At 39.3% G+C, this 15,607-nt stretch overlaps 1 protein-coding gene across 2 annotated transcripts; it reads right to left on the minus strand.

Moving 5' to 3' along the window:
- Positions 1-3,140: 3,140 nt before the first annotated feature.
- ap1ar (adaptor related protein complex 1 associated regulatory protein) lies at positions 3,141-14,471 on the minus strand. Of its 2 annotated transcripts, XM_079352837.1 has the most exons (10): positions 14,165-14,445; positions 11,478-11,526; positions 11,354-11,380; positions 10,912-10,937; positions 10,728-10,824; positions 10,467-10,565; positions 9,206-9,267; positions 7,234-7,319; positions 6,917-7,039; positions 3,141-5,378 (listed from the first exon to the last, which is right to left on the minus strand). In XM_079352837.1, exons 1-10 carry the CDS (start codon positions 14,233-14,235, stop codon positions 5,107-5,109), a joined length of 912 nt encoding a protein of 303 aa, XP_079208963.1. In that variant the 5' UTR covers positions 14,236-14,445; the 3' UTR covers positions 3,141-5,106. The 2 variants fall into 2 exon arrangements, with proteins under 2 accessions (XP_079208963.1, XP_079208964.1); XM_079352838.1 differs by lacking the exon at positions 10,467-10,565 and having other exon boundaries at positions 14,165-14,471.
- Positions 14,472-15,607: the final 1,136 nt, after the last annotated feature.

Consider the following 15,607-nt stretch of genomic DNA (forward strand, 5'->3'; position numbering starts at 1 on the left):
AGAATAGGATGGGATAGGTTGGGGGGGGTGGGGGGGGGGTCTGGGCAGGCCATCCTTGTGGGGGGGGGGGGGTGTTGTTTGGGCAGGCCATCCTCACCAACAGTCCCAAGGAACCTAAGAGAGCTCAAGGAACCTAAGAGAGCTCAAAAGGAGAGGTTAGAATACAAAGATAGTGACAAGCTACTGCTTGTCACTATAGACATATCTTATTACTATAAGATATGAAAGCTGGGAGAGAAAGAGGGAAAGAGAGATAAGAGATCTTGGTGCCAGTTCCCCCGGTAGTCTAGGCCTATAGCAGCATAACTATGAGCTGGTCCTAAGCCAGCCCTAACTATAAGATTTATCAAAAAGAAAAGTTTTAAGTCTATTCTTAAAAGTACCTAATGTGTCTGCCTCCCGGACCCCGACTGGTAGACGATTCCAAAGGAGCGGTGCCTGATAACTAAAGGCTCTACCTCCCATAGTACTTTTAGAGACTATAGGCACCACGAGCAGGCCTGCATTCTGGGAACGTAATGTTCTTGTCGGATAGTACGGTACAATTAACTCTTTAAGATACAATGGTGCCTGACCGTTTAGAGCTTTGTAGGTGAGCAGAAGGATTTTAAATTCTATTCTAGATTTTATAGGGAGCCAATGGAGAGAAGCCAATACAGGAGTAATGTGGTCCCTTTTCCTAGTTCTAGTCAGAACACGAGCTGCAGTGTTTTGGACGAGTTGAAGGGTCTTTAGAGATTTACCATAGCACCCTGCTAAAATAGAATTACAATAATCCAACCTGGAGGTAACAAATGCATGAACTAATTTTTCAGCATCATTTTGTGACAGGATCTGTCTGATCTTAGAGATATTACGAAGGTGAAAATAAGCTGTCCTTGAAATTTGTTTAATGTAGGAATCAAAGGACATATCCTGATCAAATAGAACTCCTAGGTTCCTAACAGTGGTACTAGAGGCTACACTAATACTACTTTATCGGCAGAGAAAGTCTCTCTAAGGTTCTTAGGTCCAATCACTATAACTTCAGTTTTGTCTGAGTTGAGCAGTAAGAAGTTTCTGGTCATCCAGGACCTAATGTCCTTGAGGCAGGCTTCTAGTTTACGAAGCTGGTTGGTGTCATCTGGCTTCATTGCTATGTAGAGCTGAGTATCGTCTGCATAGCAATGAAAGTTCATGGAGTGTTTTCTCATAATACTACCTAGAGGAAGCATATATAATGTAAATAGAATCGGACCAAGCACTGATCTTTGAGGCACTCCAAAGAGTCCTCGAGTGTACTTAATGGAAAGTAAATCAATTGTATCCTGGCTCAGAACATGAATGTATTGTTCCGACTGAAGGAGGACTACCAGTACCAACATTAATACAAACACATGGAGCTTGATAGGAGGAGGTTGATTTTGAATTACAGACACTTGAGAAAGCTGTTTCAACAGCAGAAGGTAATTCAAATGCAGATAAAGGACACACAGCTGTTTATTAATGTTAGACTATGCTTGTGAACATAATCTCAGCAACTGTTGGTTGAGTCAAAATCTGCCAAATCAATGTATTCTCCTATGTTCAACCTATTGCATTCTCCAAAGTTTAATATGTGTTTTTGACTGGAATGATTTAGATTCAAGAATGAAAAAAGGTACAGATGCTTGTTATTCACCGGTTTATCCAAAAATGAAATCAGAATATTCACGGTATATCAATTTAGCCTTAGATACAGTTAAAGAAGTAAACATCTACTATTCACCTCCAGGAATAAATCAAACCGCATTATTCGGTTTCAATATGGTGAACTTAAACTTTTCAGTACAAGTTACAGTTGACACTGGTTCAAACTAACTGCACAGACATAGGAAGAAATAACATTTGTGTCCAACAGCCTTATACATCTTGAATATGAACTGAAGCACTAATTGAAGTCCAACCCTGGCTGGGTACAAAAGCATTCCTTATGGTTAAAGTAAATTTGCAGTTATGTTCAGTTGTGATTTCGGAGGAGAAAACACCTCCACGTCGTTGCTCTAAGTCCATTCTTCCAGTTCTCACACATGAATTGCAAAATGTTCTCCTATGTTTCTAAGGTATAGGTGACAGCAACAAACCAGATTTGGGTCTGAGTTCATGTAAATTAGTTTTAAATGTTAGCATAAAACAGCAGCCTCTTCCTGAGAGGGTGTATTTGATCAGTGGTAATAGAGCTTATGGCTTAATGCCTTACAAACATGTAAAAGGGATGTTATTTGGCCTACTAAGTTCCTATGGTTAGAGAAGTTGAGTCTAAAGTAACAGCTGCACTGCGATCACTAATGTATAGACAGAAAAGAGAAATGTCTGTGTTTCAGGAGGCAGCAAGCATCCTTTTGCCATCATATGGTGTTTATTTGTCTCAGGGGGAAATTAAAGCATTGTCTAAAGTTTTGGAAAATCGTCTAAATGCCTCTAGTAGAGCTATGCTTGCCAAACATAAAGAGCTTCAAGAAGTTAAAAATATGGTAATGCTAAATAGAATAGCTCTTGATCCCCTCCTGCTGCACAAGGGGGAACCTGCGAAGTTATTGATACTGAATGATTGTTCCTATATTTCGGATGCTACTACTGATGTTATGAATATAGCACATAGTTATGAATATATTATATAGTATTTATTTTTTATTTGTACAAAAAGCATGTTTAATTAAAGCTTAATCACCTTTTAAAATTAGGTTCTGAAATTTTGTGGAATACCTAATGTTCGTCTTGGAGGGTTCGTTGGCAAAAGATTTTCTTTTTCCCCTTTTCAGTTCAATTGAGGGATGGGTTTTGGATTTTTTATTTGTAGGTAGTATATGATGTATGACCTTTGCCCTTGATAATATCTTTTTTGATATAGACAGAGCCTTTAGAAGTGTCTGTGTTTGAGCATGACACCGAACCACAGGTGTGAGGTTTATTCATGTCTCAATGAGTAGGCCTTCTCATGTGATGTATACATTTTCATCAACGTAAGCCATCTGAGTCTAAGGAGTCTTATTGTGTGGGGTCAAGTCTTGATAATTTCCTCAACACATTCCTTTGGTTAATGTGAGGCCAGAAAACAAAAATTACCAATATGAAACACCTGTTGTCTAATGACATGACATACAACAAATCATATGTAATCATACAGTAATATTGAATTTATTGTAGAAAAATGACAAATTTAGGGCCATAGTCATCTCTTTCAGTTCAACTTTCTCCTTTCACCCAAATAATATGACCTGAGAATAACTGAATCCCATTTTTATTTCAAAATCTGTCTTAAGAGTAACACGTTTCCTGTCAGAGAAAATTAAAACGATTAAAAATCTTGAAATTCCTTTATGTGAAATACTAAATGCAGCCATGGACATTTAGAGATTTTAGGTTTGCGTGAAGGTCGTCTCCTACTACTGCAATCCAAGAATGTCAAACTGAAATATCTGTAGTTAGTCTTTTGTATTTCAGAGAAATTATACACAAGTTTTAGGATTTGTTCCTAGATCATTTGAGTTTAGGATGTGTAAATAGAGAATGAAAGCAAGATTTTGTGCTACCACCATATTGCCTTATTAATGTTTCCTGAATCTGTTGATCTTACCTTTTTTTTTTTAATTATCATTGTGTACCATCAGAAATCAGGGAACCACTTAAAGATATGGTGTTCTGAAAGCTGACAATATTTGAACATGACTGCTTATTCTCACAGCATAAGTTAAGTCTTTGCATTCATCCATTGACTGTACCACTTATCCCATTCTAGGTCACGAGAGGCTGGAGCAAATCCTAGCTGTCATTGGGCAAAAGACCCTGCATAAGTCACCAGTCAATCCCAGGCCGGACATATGGACACAAATGACCATTTACAGAAATTAGTTAGCCACCAATTAGCTAACAAGCAAATCTTTGGACGACTGGAGGAAGCTGGAGTATCTGGAGGGAACCCACACATGCGAAGGAAGAACATGCTAACACCACGCAGAAAGGCCCCATCAGGCCTGGGATTCAAACAAAGAATCTTACTGCTGTGAGGCAACAGTGCTAACCACTGCATCACAGTACAGCCCATATAAAGGCCTTCATATTTTAAAATAACAAATGTTTGTGATTGTTGTGGATGTAATAATGTAATAGAACAATGGGAATTTGAGTTTGGACTGCTTTTGTTTTTAATGCTAAATGGGTTTTTTTTTTAATTATATAAAATAAAATGTGTAAGCATATGGCATTGTTGAATGTTGCATTTAATATGTTCCATATTGGCCATAATAACTTGCATTACATGGGACCTCACAGTTAAACAAATACCACCTTTGACTGGAGTTTGTGCAATGACCATAGATTTCTTTTAGAGAATGCACTGACACAATAGCACATAACCTTTTTCCTATTTTAAAGTTGCTGCTTCCTAGTAATGACACAGAGGCTTGCCTCTTGTAGATCTATATCGATCAGTCAGAGAAATGATACAAACATTTTTGTGAAGATATCAATCTAAAGCTCAGAAGAGCTTCCAGTACTCTTTCAACCCCAAGGTCCTAGGCACCAGGATGAAATGTAGATATGGTGATATTGATTTATCAAAATAGTCTTGCCCATTTTACTTTTTGAATCTGCAATATTTAATGCAATTCAGTTATTTTGATGCCTTAATGCCAAAACTAAATATAACTAAAAGGAAGAGTGCTTGTTGCTTCACTGTGTACCCCCCACTTTTTTTTCCATACATCAGAAGATGTTCACACAGACTCTTTGTTATTGATCAAGGCACTTGCCTCAAAAAATGTGTTTGAGCACTGAACAGTGGCTATTTATTGGGGCATATGGGTAAGAGAGGTCAAATAAATAGAAAATTCTCTTGATTAGAAATTAAAAAGTACAACTTACCAAATGATTTGCTTCATCAAAGTATAATAACTGATAAGGTTAAGTTAAAATGCATACGATGGTCCCCAAGTGAAAAAAAGGCACTAAAATGTATTTCAAATTGCCACACAATTTCGGTCTCTTATCACAGAAATGAAAAGCAAATTAGTTCTATTCCATGTCTTGAAAAGCTGGTGATCTCAAAGATGAAGATGACACCACAAACATCTCCTTTGGTGCTAAACACTATCTGTTCTGGTTGTACACCCTGAGGCCACAGTCCAATGCATCCTCAGACAGAGTGTCCAGAACAGGATTGATAAACCCTTCAAATTCAGTGTCTGCGTCGTCCTCTGGATTAGTACTGACAAAATCATTTTCCCACTCCAGTGCATTTGAATCCTCAGAGGCTGATGTTGGGCCGCTGTTAATCGGTTTGCTGCTGGGCCTAAGGGCTGCACGCAGGATGTCCTCCTCAGTCCGAGACCTCTCCCAGGCTGGAAGTGCACGATTGATTCCTGCAAAAAACAAGGACACAAGCTTTCAGCCGGAGATCAGAAGTCACAAGAGTCTAAACCTGTTGGCTTTCACTTGTCAAATGTACACCCAACAGAAAACTGGTTCTGCTGTCATTTCATTTCATCTTTTTTTTGCATTGTAGTGTGAGTTAAGTGGTGGGTTAAGAGAAAACAAACAAAAACAAAAAATGAGTAAGCACATACTAGATCTGGAGAGCAAACATAACTCTGTCGCTATTTATTTAATAATAACAAAAAAAAAAAAGATATGGTGCTAATGTGGTCATTACAAAAAGGGAAAGAAAATAGATCCAAAGTAAGAGAGAAAATAAAAATCGTATATACAGCATATATATATATATATATATATATATATATATATATACACACATATATATATATATATATACATATACATATACATACACATATATACCTACATACAGGCACATAGAAGCAGATGCCACATACACATGTAATATTAAAGAAGAGCATCTGCGGGAGGTCGAGAGGTACCGGCTAGATATAGTTGGGTTCATATCCCCGCAAGCCTTCGGCTCTGGAAGTTGCCCGCGGTGAGAGGCGGCGGGCTAGTGTGGGCTTACTCATAGACCCACTGCTCAGCCGCCATGTGTTGGAGTTCAACCCGGTGAAAAAGAGAGTCATGTCCCTGCGCCTTTGAGTAGGGGACAGGTCTCTGACTGTTGTCTTGGCCTACAAACCGAACATCAGCCCGGAGAACCCGGTCTTCTTGGACTCCCTGGGGACTCCATTGTTCTACTGGGGGACTTTAACCCTCACATAGGCAATCACAGTGAAACATGGAGGGGGTGATTGGGATGAACGGCCTCCCCGATCTGAACCCGAGTGGTGTTCTGTTGTTGGACTTTTGTGCTAGTCATAGCTTGGCCATCACGAACACCAGAGTCAGCTGAGGTGGCTCGGGCATCTGTTTCAGATGGCCCCTGGATGCCTCTCTAGGGGGCCTCGGGGTAGACCTTGGACACATGGACAGACTGTTTCTCAGCTGGCCTATAACACCTCGGGGTCCCACTGGAAGAAGTGTCTGGGGCGAGGGAAGTCTGGGCATCTCTGCTTAGACTGCTGCCCCGCGTCCCGGCCCCAGTTAAGCAGTTGAAAAAGGATAGATGGATGGGTTTCTAAATGACAATTGTTGTCATCTGCCACATTTATTAACACTCACTCATCTGTTGTCTGTCTGTGACCGCCTACATACATAGGCTTCATAAGTTAATAAGTGAGGGCGATTGTGAGCAGTAATTTGATATTTTAAAGAAGGAATGTGCTGCTTTTTGATCCAGTAGATGTCATCCTAGAGCCCCAGCTTGAACAAAAACCCATTCCTGACATCTGTCAAAGTTTGAAACCCTATAACGAGGTTGAAGGGTGTTTTGACCAATCAGTGATTTGTGCCATGCCAAACATCACTTTGTCTTTGCAGCTGAAAATGTTGCAAAAAAAAAAAAAAACTCAACTACTCAACCAGAGAAAGCTTTTAGTAAAAAGTCTACCCAGACCTTCCTCGTCTTCCCACTCTAGGTCCAGTGAGTTCCCGTCATCATTAGTGGAACGGGTCTTGTTGGTGAAGTCCCAGCTGCACTCCGTGTTGGGAGTTACCAGGTTTGTGTCAGATGGCAATCCTGAAAAAAAAGAGTAAGTAAATACAGAGACGGCTGTGGCTCAGTTGCTAGAGAAGAGCAGAAAAGCGCCATTTACAAATATGGAGTTGTTCTTTAAAGTTTTTTGATGGTTCTGTTTATTTCCGAATTGATATTGGACTTTGTGTAAACCATTAAGTAGACTTAAATTAATGAAGAGAAGGTGGTTCACTTACTGTTGTTTCTGAAAGCCTCAGACTGGGTTTTCACAGCTTGGAGGTACACATCAAAATCCTCTCCAGAAGTTTGTCCAGAACAGGCCCTGATGACAAAAAATAATTTTTTTTTATAAAATTTATAAATAAAAATAAAGAGAGCCTATACTCATAGGTTTGACTCAAAACTCTGTGGGTTACATTTCACCCAGAAAGATGCATCATAACTAAATAAGTAATAACACAATTCTCGTTGAAAAAAAAATTGAAACAAGGGATCTTAATCTGCCCAGATTCCTGAAATTTACAAGTGATTCACTGATCCACATTTTTTCAGTTCTGATCCGATAAATATGTACTATTGCGATTCGGACAATGTTTATTATCATAACTAATAGCATAATTATTGTTGTTATTGGTGTAGGGTTGTTGTAGTAACCTGGACCGAAATTCTGTATCATTGTGCTGGCTACACTTAGAAACAGAAATCTGCGAACAGTGAGCTCAAATTAAATCTTTTAAAACTTAAACTGAAATTTTGATAATATAGAAGGAGCTGATCCATCTCATTGTCATGGAGACAGTTTGTGTACACTACTTACAGTTCAGTCCAAAATGTAGAAGAAGTCTGTACAGACTTAGGCCACTATGCCAGGATGGAGATTAAGTGTATCTGAAGCATCTTAGTGTCCACAGTGAAGACAACTGAGAGAACACTTCTTTTTTTTTTTTATAGATGAGGAAGACATTCCAGTCATAATGTAAAGTCAATAAAAAAACATGGACATACAGAGATTGTAGACAATGTGCAGACCAGGGAGGCTAGGGGCTCAGCTTAGGCAAACCAGCAGGTCCCAGAAATAGAAGGAAGCTGGTAATGGAGCAGGTACGTCAATAAGAGGAAGTAGTAAGGTGTACAAAGTAAAGCAATGGCTCAGGTGAAGCAGGGACAGTGGTTGAACTTGAAAAATGTAGATAACAGGAACCAGCAGGTATTAAAGTCCAAGAGAGCAGGAAAAGATTGCATGTATTCAGTTTGTCTGTGAGGGAGAGATATATAGAGCAATAGCCCATTGTGGTGGGGAGAAGGGTTATAGATCAGGGCACATCACTGTTGCTCTGCTTCCACTGCCCTTTTCAATCTAAAGACTTTTTTTCATTGTTTCTCAATGTTGTCTTGTAGGGGTGAAAAGCTTAATCATGAGGCAGTCAAAATTGATTCAAAGTTGTCATGGTTCACATCGATACTTACAAAAATGAATCGGAGTAACAGGGTCCAAAATCCACACCAGAGATGCCCCAAATGCGGGTAGATTTTCTGTTTGGTGAGAACATTTCAGAGCGCTATCTGCCGGGTAAATGTTTAATCATACAGTCATCAAAACTACGCTGTGACTATAGCATATTTATAGCATTATAGCGGATATGCAATCAATATGCAACATCGATGTGAACCGTGACAACTTTGAATCGATTTTTAACTGTCTCACGATTAATCTTTACATCCCTAGTATATATTATTTTTATTGCTTTAGTCACTGCCTGGTAGCTCGCATAGACAGAACCTGTTTCTGTTCAAGGGGGCAATACAGGTTCGGTTGTGGTGGCAACTAAGGATACCCAACTCCTGCGAGCAACATGTCTGATGTGTTCTTGGGCAAGGCACTTTGTAAATTACTCCCCCTGCTGCATCAGTATGAATGAATGGGATTAGTTAGTTTATGGGCAATATACATAAAAACTAGCAATCAGTGTGTGAACGGTTGTAAATGGGTAGGTGTGACATGCAGTGTAAACAGCGCTTTGAGTAGTCTGAAGACTAGAAAAGCGCTATGCAAGCTCAAGTCCATTTATCATTTACATAGTATAAGGGGTGTCTTCACTGGGCTTTAATTTGGGCACAAGTATATTGCTTATTTCAAATACTAATGAAAAGCACCTTGTCCTCATCTACACAAATCTCTTAGTGGGTGATGATTTTTTTTGGACTTACTCTCTTTGATGAGGATCATAACTCGAGCCATCTGCTTTCCCCCGTTTCCTCTGGGCTGACACCTGCGAACAATCCAACAAAGATGACAATCAATGAAACATCAATCTCACTTTCTCTTTTAGAAAACATCCAGAAACCAATACTACTTTCTGTTCCAGAGTCTGTTGAATATCAGCACAGACACTCCTCTTTTTACTAATTTGGTAAGGCCCTGTATCACCCTCCCATTTTTTTCCTGAGCGCGTAGAAACATCAGCATCAGCAGGCGGCCGCCTGGAGAAAAGAGTGCACAGTATCTTTTTTCCGAGCGTTCCGCTTTTGTTTGTGCTGCTGCCCTGAGCGCTCAAGTTGTAAAATCTTTTAACTTTTCAGGAAGGCACTGTTGACATCACAGGCAGTCTTTTCAAAGATATTCCCCGTCTCCTTCAGACAGTGTCTTGTTCTCACATCCTCTTTTGTACAGGAAATAAAAAAACTATATAAACTATAAACAAACAGTACAGTCATCAACAGACTGTGCAGCTCTTCTCTGCCAGGATAAAACGCTAGGTAGATACCCAACATTAATGTGAAGGACCGGTGGAAAGCATACCAGGATGCTGGAAGTTAAAAACCAGGCTTCTTTATTAAATATTAAATTCTGAACTCTCCCTAAGTTTAAAAACAATACTAACTTGTTTTCGTAGAATTCTTAACTGTCTCTAAAGCACTGTATCACTTAGTTATCTCAACCAATCATTTATATCTTGCAAATAAAATACCTAATTAAGTTTCTTTTTTTCAGAAGTTGGGAAATGCTGTAAAAACATCTTAATTTTATTCAAATAAACATCAATAAAAAGTAGAACAAGTGAAGAACATAGTACTGCATTGGTCTCTTAAATCTGTCCAGAATGTATTATTATTTACGTGTGTGTTTGTATGTGTGAATAGGACAGACAGATATTACAGGACAACAAAACAAAAACAAAGAAGCAGTGCAAGATTACACGGGATCAATGAGCCATTTACAGTTACAGCTCTCTGTCAGAGAAAATTCTGAGGGGAGTCCTAAAATAATGTAAAAACATTTGGTGCTGATCTGAAAGGAAAATTATTTTCGACTAGTTAACAAAGACAACTAAATGAGGAGAAAAAGGCAACCAAGAAAAGGTCACAGTGTCGCTTTAAGACACAGAAGGCTGAGGACCTGACAACAAGCATGTTAAGATTTTATTCAAGAAGTCAAAGTTGCAGAAGGGAGAGCTCAGTGCTGCCTCACCTCCTTTAATTTGCGCTCACGTGCCAACCTGGCGGCTTCACGCTGTGCAGCATTTCTAGCCTCCTCTTCTAGCCTTAACTTCTCCTCTTGTGCCTCTAACTGAATGGGAAAAATTAAAATGAAACACAAAACAAGTAATTATAGAACAGAAAAGCAATGCAGCAAATCAAAAAAAAAGGAAAAATAGGTTTTAAATCATAAAATGAAATATCAAGGAACAAATCTTAGCAATGAGAAAGATCTTTTTAAATTGTGTATTACTTCCAAATGGAGCCTTTGGTCTATCAGTATCTGCTTGTCTGAGATTGCAGCATAGCGTTGCTCGTTGAGGTCCCTGATTTCATCTTCATTGATTGGCCTAAAAAATACACAACAAAACATATTTGAATATAAACTGTTCTTTATAAAGTCTTTTGGCATTTTGTTTTTTGATCAGAGATCGTACCTTGGGCATGGCTGTGGGCTCTCAGCCTGTAATTCAAGAAACAACATTTTTTACGAGACAGCAAAATGAAATGCAGCGTCCTTCATTTCAGGGTTACTAGTTTGGAACTTATAGCAAAAATGGGTTCTTAATAATAATTTATACTTTATTAACCCCACAAGGGGAAATTCAGTTTCCACTCTGCCTAATGAACATGAACATAAACATAGGCCGAGATACACACTCATGGACAAACAAGGTCCTAGTGACATGCATTAATGAAGACTTCTCAGAGTGAGGGAGCTGCCCACAGCAAGTGCTCCAGAGCAGTTTTGGGGTTCGGTGCCTTGCTCAGGGGCACCATGCCGGGGCTTGAACCGGCGACCCTCCGGTTCCCAACCCAAGTCCCTACAGACTGAGCTTCAATACATTATAAGAAAACCAGCAGGATGATCAGACTTACCTCATCACTCTCTACAAGATTTTCGAACTGCAAAATTAGAAAGCACAATTAGAAATTTAAAATTGAGCTAATAAAAAATAATTACTATTAAAATAACACACGCTAGATCGTAGAGGACTCATACCTCTATTGTATAATGTTCCCCTGTGGTACTGCTGCGAAAGTATTTCGACCTGTAGAAATGAGAAAAAGAGTACAAGTGCCTGCAATAAGCTGAAAAATAGATCACTGATTATTAGCCCCAGCCACACCCCCTCTCCAGAGTTTCTTTGTCTGTTTGTTAATGCTCTTCAAAGAACTTATTCTCTTGTGTTTTCTGAGGCTTTAATTTTTTGTTCGGCTGGAGCAAGTATTAGTATTTTTTTTGACACACTCACATTAGGTTTTGTATTTGTTTAGAAACACTAGATTTAGGGGTTCTGTTTGTTTGTTGTTCAATTTGGCTAGTTAGGTTTTATTTTCATTTATTTCACTATTTAGACTTGACTTAATGTAAAACATTTATTTAGAGTCCTTCTGTTTTATTATGTTTTTGATTTGAGCAGCGCTCGTTGGCCCTTTCAGTTTGCCACATCTTTTGTTGTGTTTCACAATTTGCTTCTTTTGTAATAAATAACTTTAATTTACCAACAACAACTGGTTTTATGTTACTTCCATTTCCCTCCACATGCCAGGTCGTAACACTGATTTAATAATAATAAGTGTCCCGACTGGTGACAGACAATGCCCCGTTAATGGCCATTTCTGAACATATGAAGACGTTTCGAATTGGGTTCCACTGCTATAACTTCATCAGTTTCTGAGGGGACACCCTGCAGACTAATTCCCACTATACTGGCATTTATGCCACATTGTCAGCTACTCTATCAATACCTTGTTTATCAATTTGTCAGACGATTACTTTTTTGATTATTCAATGAATCGGGTAAAAAAGAAGTGAATGACAAACTTAATGTTAGCAGACATTGCTACATCAAATAGCTTTAACAACCCATAGACTAACACAATAGAAATACACGTGTCTGCTGTACAATGTGTGTAAAAAGTTCTTTGACTTGACTTCACTCAAACACTTTAAGATCATACTGAGGGGGACAGAACTGATCAACTGGGAATATTATTTTGTTGTTGGATACTGAAGTCTTAATTTTGTCTTCAGTTGTACTTGTATTTTAAAACTTTTTTCTTTACGTCATTTACTGTATGTCCTCTTTTCTGCTTTTTCAATGACCTTATATTTCTCTGTATTTTGTGTAAACTGATCAAACAGTTTCCATCTTTATGCAGAGAAGTTTTCAAAGACCTCATCACTTGCTGCTTTTCTCAAGCTATCGTTGGCTAGTTGAGGCTTGTTGTTGAGTCTGCATTATCTGCCCACAGTATACCAATGTGTGTTTGGGGCGAATCCAGCATGTAGGGGTCAGAAGACTAAAGGAGCACTATATAAGTTTAGCCCCTTTATAATTTATGTCCAATCTGTAAACAGGCAGGAGGGTCATTGTCTTGGATTCACCTTTGGGGAGATGTCTGGTTGGCCGTCTTTTATACAGGCTAAGGTTTTGCCAGAGGGCAAAACAGATGAAGTTCCTTCTTTGCTGATAATTTCCTTGATTAGGATCAAATTGGTTTCGGGAACACAACAACTCTGACACTTTAAAATCTACCCCGCCCCCTCCTTAGAGTCAATCATAGCGCAGGTTGCTCTGTCACCGACACAGAAGCTTCCGTGTTAAGCCAGCTCTGCCTCGGTCTGTAAACCTTCTATGTTTCCAAAGTCTCTACATTTTTCAAAAGTGTCTTCAATATTATATGGTCAAGAAGCAAATAAGAATTACGCCAAGGCTTTTTATGTCAGGTAGAAAGAGTTCTATCTGAGCTGATTCACTTGCCCCCTTCCATCACTGCAACACTGTTGGTTAGCCCTGACATCTGTTAAACAATTAAGCGTCTAAACAGTGGGGTGGGGGCGCCTTAAAACTGCCTGCCTTCTCTTTTCAAAACAAAATAGGACAATCTCAGACAAGAATTGAAGCTTAGGAGGACATACAACCTACTGCACTGTTGTCAGAGAAGCAAGAACATAGCATGCTTCCTTCATGTCTGATCATATAGTAAGGTCATTCATGATAAACAAATTAAATGTTACATTATCCTTCAATTTTAATTGACTGAATGTTGAAAAAAGAACTACGCAGCCATACAGTTTCCTTAAATCATTTAAGCTTTCGACTTTCATTTGACAATATTCAACTTAGGTTAGGTTTCTGTAAAAAGTTGTGTTAACTTCATCAGAGGAAATATTGTTGTACACTCGTGGGAGTGAGGAAAAGCTGTCTGATGGATAACATCAAATGTCAACCTTAAATTTAGCAACAAAAAACCCTGTTCGTCACGAAGGAAACATTTAGACTCTGTTGTGTCAAGAAGGATGTTGAAGACAGTCACTGTGAAACACTTTCCCTTATACACTCTGTCTTTGGTAGTAGCCTTTCTCAGAAGAACAAACGAGGCTCCATGTCCTGTTGACATGAAGGGCGGGGTCTAAATCATTGTTGACAGTGGCCTGAAGTGGGACAGACTTAATAACAAACATGTAACATAGCGTAACTAGTGAAGTGTTGAGCAACCCTTATACATCGTTTCAACCACACACGGAGCTGATTAAACACAGCCTGTAAGGACACAATGGTATGACTGGAGTAATGGGATAATGAGCTTCTGGCTAACTGAGGAGTAACCGGAGACGCTGGTCTGGATGCTGCTCAATGCTAGTTAAGGTAGTTCGTCTCGCTAGTGGCTTTTTCGACTTACCCGCCTCCACTCTGGATCCTGTTGGCGTGTCCCCAGAAGAGCCCAACACAGTAACCCCAACAATTACCCATCGCATTGTCAAATATTTCTTTTATCAAGCTGCCACGCTATTCATTTCCTCACAGCTGTGTGGGCATCAGTGTTTGTTAGCTACATCTCCCGGCCAACTCCTGTCTCAGCCACTTCCTCATCCTTCTTCTTCTCTGGATGATGACAGAGCAGAAATGATCAACATCGACACCTACCGTCATTTCTGGTATAGCCGACATTACGACCTTTTCGTTAAGGTCAATTGCTTCAACCATTGCTTAGATGGGGACAATTTTAATAGGCCATGAATATTTTTTATTTTCTGGGATAATTATCTTTAGAATCCATAGACAAGAAAAGTCATCAATGTCCCAGAGAGTATAGGAGGAATATGGGGAACTAGACTTTCCCCTTTTTGAGGAAGCCTGTAATATATCAATAATAAAAAATGTTTAGGGCAGCAGTACCTTAGTTTGTAGGGACTTGGGGAGGGAATCGGAGGGTCGCCGGTTCAAGTCCCTGTGCAGACCAAGTCTGGAAATTGGTCTGGTAGCTGGAGAGGTGCCAGTCCACTTCCTGAGCACTGCAGAGGTGCCCATGAGCAAGGCACCAAACCCACCCACCAGCTCATGAGTGCTCACTGTGGGCAGCCCCCTCACTCTGACACCTCTCCATCAGTGCATGTCCAGTTTGTGCATGTATGTGTATATCAGTCTGTATGAGTGCAACATGTTCAATAACAGAGTGTAAGAATTTAAATTCCCCTCAATAATATTAATAAAGTATATATTAAATTTGTCTTGGACTCCATCTGCTGTGCCTCTACAGTAGTATTGATTAAAAAAAGAAGAAGGTCAGAATCATAAATATTTTATCAATCCAAGGGGGAAATTCTGTAAAGCAAACCACAATCCACATGTAAAGGTCTACCAATACAAAAAAATCTACAAATCAATCGTCTGCATTGACAAGTTGGTATGGTATGTATCTACTCTAATATAAGAATGACAAATTGTCTACTGCACAGCATCCTTTCTCCTGTTTTGCATGCCAAAATATACCACTTAATGTCTGCCAGTGTAATGTCAGTGCTGTGTGTATTGATTTTGACTGTGTAGTCATTGTGGGTGACTAATTATTTGGCAGCCCGGGACAGTTGTGGAGCGCCCTCTGCTGACACAAGATGTACTGTGTCCTTATCTGTTTTATCACCACAGAGCATGCAGCTTAATAAACTGGCCCAGAGAAGAAGTCAGAGAATCTGACTGAAGAACAGGCGAATTGAGTACTATGAATTTTAATACTCTTACCATCTTGCTTGTTTTAGTTTGTGGTGGGAGTTAAGCAGCGTACCATTACCTGCAGTTAAGTTGTTTCTTCTTTGTTTGCATCATGTTTGCAGTTGCTGGGTAT

Source organism: Symphodus melops (genome assembly GCF_947650265.1).
Source record: "Symphodus melops genome assembly, chromosome: 9".
NCBI lineage: Eukaryota > Metazoa > Chordata > Actinopteri > Labriformes > Labridae > Symphodus > Symphodus melops.